This window comes from Frankliniella occidentalis, unplaced genomic scaffold (genome assembly GCF_000697945.3).
Source record: "Frankliniella occidentalis isolate FOCC.00 unplaced genomic scaffold, Focc_3.1 Scaffold193, whole genome shotgun sequence".
In the NCBI taxonomy this organism is placed as follows: domain Eukaryota; kingdom Metazoa; phylum Arthropoda; class Insecta; order Thysanoptera; family Thripidae; genus Frankliniella; species Frankliniella occidentalis.
Genome location: NW_026267319.1, coordinates 174,488 through 180,229, shown reverse-complemented (window position 1 = coordinate 180,229; position 5,742 = coordinate 174,488). Strand labels below are relative to the sequence as shown.

At 42.4% G+C, this 5,742-nt stretch overlaps 2 protein-coding genes across 3 annotated transcripts in view; one reads left to right on the top strand and one right to left on the bottom strand.

Annotated features, from left to right (window-relative positions):
• LOC113215165 (uncharacterized) overlaps nt 1-2,495 on the top strand; it is a 27,345-nt gene extending 24,850 nt beyond the window's left edge. For both annotated transcript variants that reach the window (XM_052272174.1, XM_026434761.2), the window contains exon 5: nt 1,585-2,495. In XM_052272174.1, coding sequence (XP_052128134.1) covers nt 1,585-1,698 — 114 coding nt within the window. In that variant the 3' untranslated portion in view covers nt 1,699-2,495. The remainder of the gene's footprint in view (nt 1-1,584) is intronic.
• LOC127750466 (uncharacterized) overlaps nt 1-5,742 on the bottom strand; it is a 148,166-nt gene that overhangs the window by 95,860 nt on the left and 46,564 nt on the right. The gene's annotated exons all lie outside the window — the stretch shown is intronic.

Here is a 5,742-nt window from a genome sequence, read left to right as displayed (position 1 = left end):
ACACGAGGTCGTTTGCATAAGCCCGCTGAATAGCTTTTTCAAAGCAGAAGGGCGGGCTAAAAACGGTGGACGGTCCACTGTGAGGGGAATAGTTGCATAGTGTGACGGCTTCCGCAGACGTCGTCCCTCTCTTAGGACTATACGTGGGCCGAAGGGTTTCCACCGGACGTTCTCATTAGTCAACCTTGTAAAAAGTTTAAAACGTGGCGTTTGCGCCTGCCAGCTCGGCTTTTGACTGTCTAGCTTTGATAGGATGGGGTGGTGGTAAATTGTCATGCGAAATGTACGCCAGACCTCTAAATGTTCTGTTTGAGCTTTAAGTTTCGCAAATCGGTCACTGCTGAGTAGCGAAGGATAACAGGTAGGTACAGAAGCTCGCACGGCTCTTTTCCGACATGAACAGAAAAGCCCTACTAGCGCTAACACATGACGCTCAAAATTTGCTAGAGGTCTTCCGGTCTTCCAGAAAGAACATCATTCAACAAGCAGGCCCGCCCTTCCGCCAAACGGAGTTGCCAGCTCCGCTTCGCCGGCAACATCGTTCGGCAGGGGCCGGGCCTGCTTGGCCTGCCAGCGGCGATGGTCGGGCCTCCGGCCCGACCATTTCAGTCGCCCAATTTACTGAAGAACATAACCTAATAAATCATGTAAATAATCACTTAGTATATTTGAGTAAAGCTGGCTTCCGGCGGGGGGCCTGCGGCCCAAGAGATTTGCTCCTTGGACATGACAAAAGACTGTAACGGGGCAACATCGTGACTACACCCCACCCTTCTGCTTTACTCAAGAATTAAGAAAAAAGAAACCAGTGAAGTTTTAAGATTTAATTGTGTGTCAAAAAGTCTTAAAACTTAACATTTTTGCAATTGTTTTCATTATATCCACCTCTAGGGCCGAAACAGTGAAAGATACGGCAAATCCGAGGGAAGATCCTGATTCAGAATGTCTTGTTTTGGGGGGGTACTTCCTATGACATTTTACGATTGGCCGCCTCCTTGTACGTCTTTATGGGAATCGTGGCCATTTCCGCCGTATTTTCGTCGAAAAAAGCACTCTAGCACCCAAACGGTGAAAGACTCAAACGGACAAAATTTTCGCCCAAAGGGCTCTACTTTCACGAGTTACCCCTTAGACGACCATAAAAAATATTTGTTTCCTACCTTTTGGACCAACCCCTATTTCTTAGTTACCTCACTTCACCCCCTTCACCCCGTACGTTATCCTATAGGATTTGCCATAGGCGTTTCGTTTTCAGGGAGTGAACCTTAAGATACCCTGAAATTTTCAGACCTCTAGCTCATCTCCTTTCTCTTACACGCACGACGGACGGACGAACGGACGGACACGAGAGCGGTTGCATAAGACCGCTTTAATGCTTTTTCAGAAGCAGAAGGGCGGGCCAGAAAATACACCGTTATGAAAAGAACCTTTTTTTTATGCGTGCTAAACGCCCAGACCCCCAGCGTCACGGTATATTAGCAGAAAACTTGTATTTCATTGGTCAGGGTAGGGCCTAGCAAACGTCTTGTTGCCTCTCCTTGTTATGCTCTCATGGCTAATTGGGTCTCTTGACTTCTATTCCAGGAGATAGCAAAAGTGACCTACGCCGAATACTTGGGTGAAGATGGCAAGCCCGTGTATCCTACACATGAAAAGGACTGCATTCTCCTAGGGACAGATTTTAGACAGTCAAAGTAAACAATAACATAGGAATGCTTGCACAGTACATATTCTTTGCAACGTTTCAAAAATTTTCCATCTTTGAATTGCAAGCTTCAAAGAAGAGTTTTCAACAATTCAAAGCTATTTTCTGCAAGCATTTTAAAGCGATTGAAGAGTTTCCACGCAGCGGAAGCAAGTACCCTTAACTATTTCGATGTCTTCAGAGTTTCCGATGTTGTCAGTAAATGCCTAGAAAGGTTTAAAACACGGAAAAAATAGTCCTCACAACTAATAAATTGGCTAATTTTGATAGAGCTAATCCCAAATTCGCTGTGGCAGCTAGTAGTTGGTTGCTACAGACACGTGTTAGTTGCCACAGCGAAGCTTTCGCTCCAGGAGACAATGGGTTCGTTCTGACAAACTTAATGGGTGTTTCGCTGTCAGGACGAACCGATTGTCTCCTGCAGCGACAGCTTCGCTGTGACAATTAACTCTTGTCTGTGGCAACCAACTGTTAGCTGCAACAGCGAATTTCTTGTATATTATGAAATAAGCTAAATCATTAGTGACAACTCATTCTTTTTATTCCGTGAAACATTTCCAATGGATTTACTAGGTTTAGAGGGTTTTTTTATCGCAGAATTCTGACTTTGGGTTTCATTATAAGACTTTATGTGAAAGATGTAATGTTGCCGTTCAATCGTTGAACAGAATTGTTCTAAATTATCGATCTTTTGAATGTAATATATTTGTACATGCCGAATTTTTAACTCTTAAATAAATTAAGACCTTCGTTACAAAGAAAGGAAATAAAACCGTTATTGAACCGTGCATCCCTCATCGCTTTCATGCAATTTAGTTGGCTGAGCTGCGAAGCCTGTTACGCGAGACGTGGTCTGGCGTACATCTACCTAGTTGGTTAAAGATAGAGCCAAACGGACGAAATTTTCGCCCAAAGGGTTCTACTTTCATGAGTTACCCCTTAGGAAACTGTAAAAAAAATATTTTTTTAAAACATTATTTGTGGGACCTGTGGTTTTTGATTTTTTTTAAATCCAATTTTTGAGCTAGAATGCTCTTCTTCGAACTTGATCTGTCTTTTTATGACTCAAAACGACCCTGAAAATCCCAGGTCGCTGGCTCAATTCGTTCTCGAGTTATCGTGACGACAGACCAACAGACAGACAGACGCGGAACTTTTTGATCATGACTGGAGTAATAGGCTTCGCTAATCGCTCAGCCAATAGGGTGTTCCAGGCTATCTAAAACGGAAGTGAAAAAGAACAAACTTACTGATTTATCTGTTTCCGTCCGCCTAGTATGAGAAACTACCATGGCAGTTTGGTCCAATCCTAACCTCTCAAATATGGAGGGGAGCTAGAAACTGATCTGACAGTTTCTCATACCTGAAAGACTTCGGAGGCACGTGACAAGCTCGACCAATCAGAGCCATTACGGAAACAGAGAAGTCAGTGAGTTTGTTCTTTTCCTACTTCCGTTTTAGATTGCCTGGAACACCCTATTAGGCACCACAGGGAGTTTTTGACTAAAATGAGCGAAAAAATGTACAACCCTGCATGCTTAGTCGAAGAGCCGGGAAGTTGACGGGCCGGAGGCCCGTATCTTTGTATACTATACATTTTTGCGCTACCCGACTCGGGTGTCAGCGCCGCAGGCCTAGGTAGATGTATGCCAATGCCAGGCTCGTCGCAGCGCAACAGTGTTTCGTGAGATATCGCGAAGCCTGTTACGCGAGACGTGGTCTGGCGTACATCTACCTAGTATATGTTGCTTACTAGCGTCTCTAGATGACGAATTTTGTTACCAATCCGAGTGCTCTAAACTTTTGTTCCTAAATTTCTGTTTTCGCCCTAGTGTGCGCGCCCGGCGGCCTGCTCGAGAAAATGGCACTCGTGAAACGCACAAAAACGGACAGGAAATTCTAGCAACGATCGGCCTATGGTTCCCCTTGTAAAACGCAGATCTGTTTGAGTGTGGGCGCTCGTCGATTTTTAGAGGGAGAGAACCTTGCGAACACGACTACAGTGTGAATTGCGTATTAATAACAGGCTCGCAATGCAAACCAAGACCTTCATCGAAAGACTTTTCACCGTTCAATTAAATTTTCTTGTGCTTTATTGGAGCGACGCTCAAAGCTACGGGTCACCTTTTGCGACTAATTCTAAACGACACACTACTTAAAGACAACAAGCATCACAAGGGCCAGGCAAAAAGACACTACGTTGCCGCACTTCACGCTATGCACTTTTCCTAGGGCACCTCTGGATGTGTCGTCGGGGGCACAACGTAACTTTGTGGCACCAGAATGTTCACTGGATGGAGGTCAGCCTCCGATTGTAGATAACGTTTCGAAGAAGATTTACATTATTGGACCAAAAGGACATCGTGCGCGCAAAGAAGTGCAACGTCATTCCTCCTATGAGTGGAACAGCAACTTCCTGTAGAGAAAACAATAGAAATTCTATTTAATTTAACAATTTCGTTGACACTTTTGCAAAACGGAGTTGCCAGCTCGACCTTGCTACACTACCGGCAAGTATTCGGCAGGGACTGGGGCAGGGACCGACTTGCTTGTCCTACCAGCGGCTGTTCATGTTTTAGTGTTTTTCAGCCGTTTCGGTTACAAAAAATCATCAAGTCAAGGGCATAAATAGTGTGAGATAGAGGCAAAAGGGACAAAATTTTGACCAGTAGCTTCTACTGTTACATATTACCCCTCGTCAGACGCTCCTGCAGCAAATAGTTGTGCATCCATATTTTAGGGCACAAGAGTAACTGGACCAATTTTGGAAGAGCCCCTGATGAATTCGGATCAATTAAAATTTGCACTTCTTCCGTTGGCCAAAATAAGAAATTACTTTCTGATTTTGCAACATGAATGCGCACTAATGTTTCTGCATAGTTAAAAAAACTCGTAACTTTTCAAGAGTATGCCAGTAATCTGGTACAGAAGTATTACGCTAATCTTATAGTAAAGTATTACCACTATTACCGAAACTCTGTAATTTTCCCCATAATGTGTGCTTGTTTGCAAATGGATGTAATAGTACGACATATCTTCTGAAATATTACAGAGAACATGGAGAATGACTAGTGCCTGTACAATTCACTTCCAGTTAATTTCTGTAAAAACACTGTATTGATATGTGAACCAGAAAGTAATGCTTTGTCCGAGGGGTGCCCAACTCCATAAAACTGTGTACACCGGGTTACCAAATTGTAAAGATTACCAATGATTACCAAGGATTACCAATGATTACCAATGAATACTAATGTATTATTCGCTTGTATTGTAAATCTAAACAACCTTTTTTTTCCCCAGGAAAGATGCATTTTTGTGCACATTTTACGTAATTCTTATTTTTTTATCTTGCAAGTTACAAATTTGCATTCTATGGTTGGACAAATTATATTTTTGTCCATGAGAGATGCAAATACGCCATATTAAACATTAAGCATCGACGAAAGATATCAAAAGAATTTGGAAGAATATCGTAACTCTCATGACCAAAATAGATTGCGTTCAACTATCACCAAACTTGGTTTGCAACTTCCTCTAAGGTCATTTAACATTCTCCAATATTTTCAGAAAGCTGATATTCAAATTGCTTTCTGCAAATATTAGAGAATGTTAAGAGACCTCAGAGGAAGTTGCAAACCATGTTTGGTGATACTTGAAGACTATCTTTGTTGAGAGAGTTGCGATATTCCACTAATTTTTTTGGATATCTTTAATCGAAGGGTAGGAATTAAAAATCGAAGTTTTTGCCATAGATGGTTTCGAATCAGCTTTCAATTCTCTTTCCAATTGAGTATTCAGTTTTGACCTTACTGCAAAGATTCATAGAGTTTAATTATACCCCCTCTCAAAGACGCAGTTTCTGCATCAAAATTTCAGGAATTTATATCTCTCAAACCATTTGAGCTACAGAGCCCAGATTTGGAGTGGGATCTTACTTCACAAATACCCTTCATTTGTGAGACAAAAACCAAAGTGTGCTTCTAGATTTGAAATCTTGGGTCGATTAGGTAATCATGACTATCTAAGTACCCCCCCCC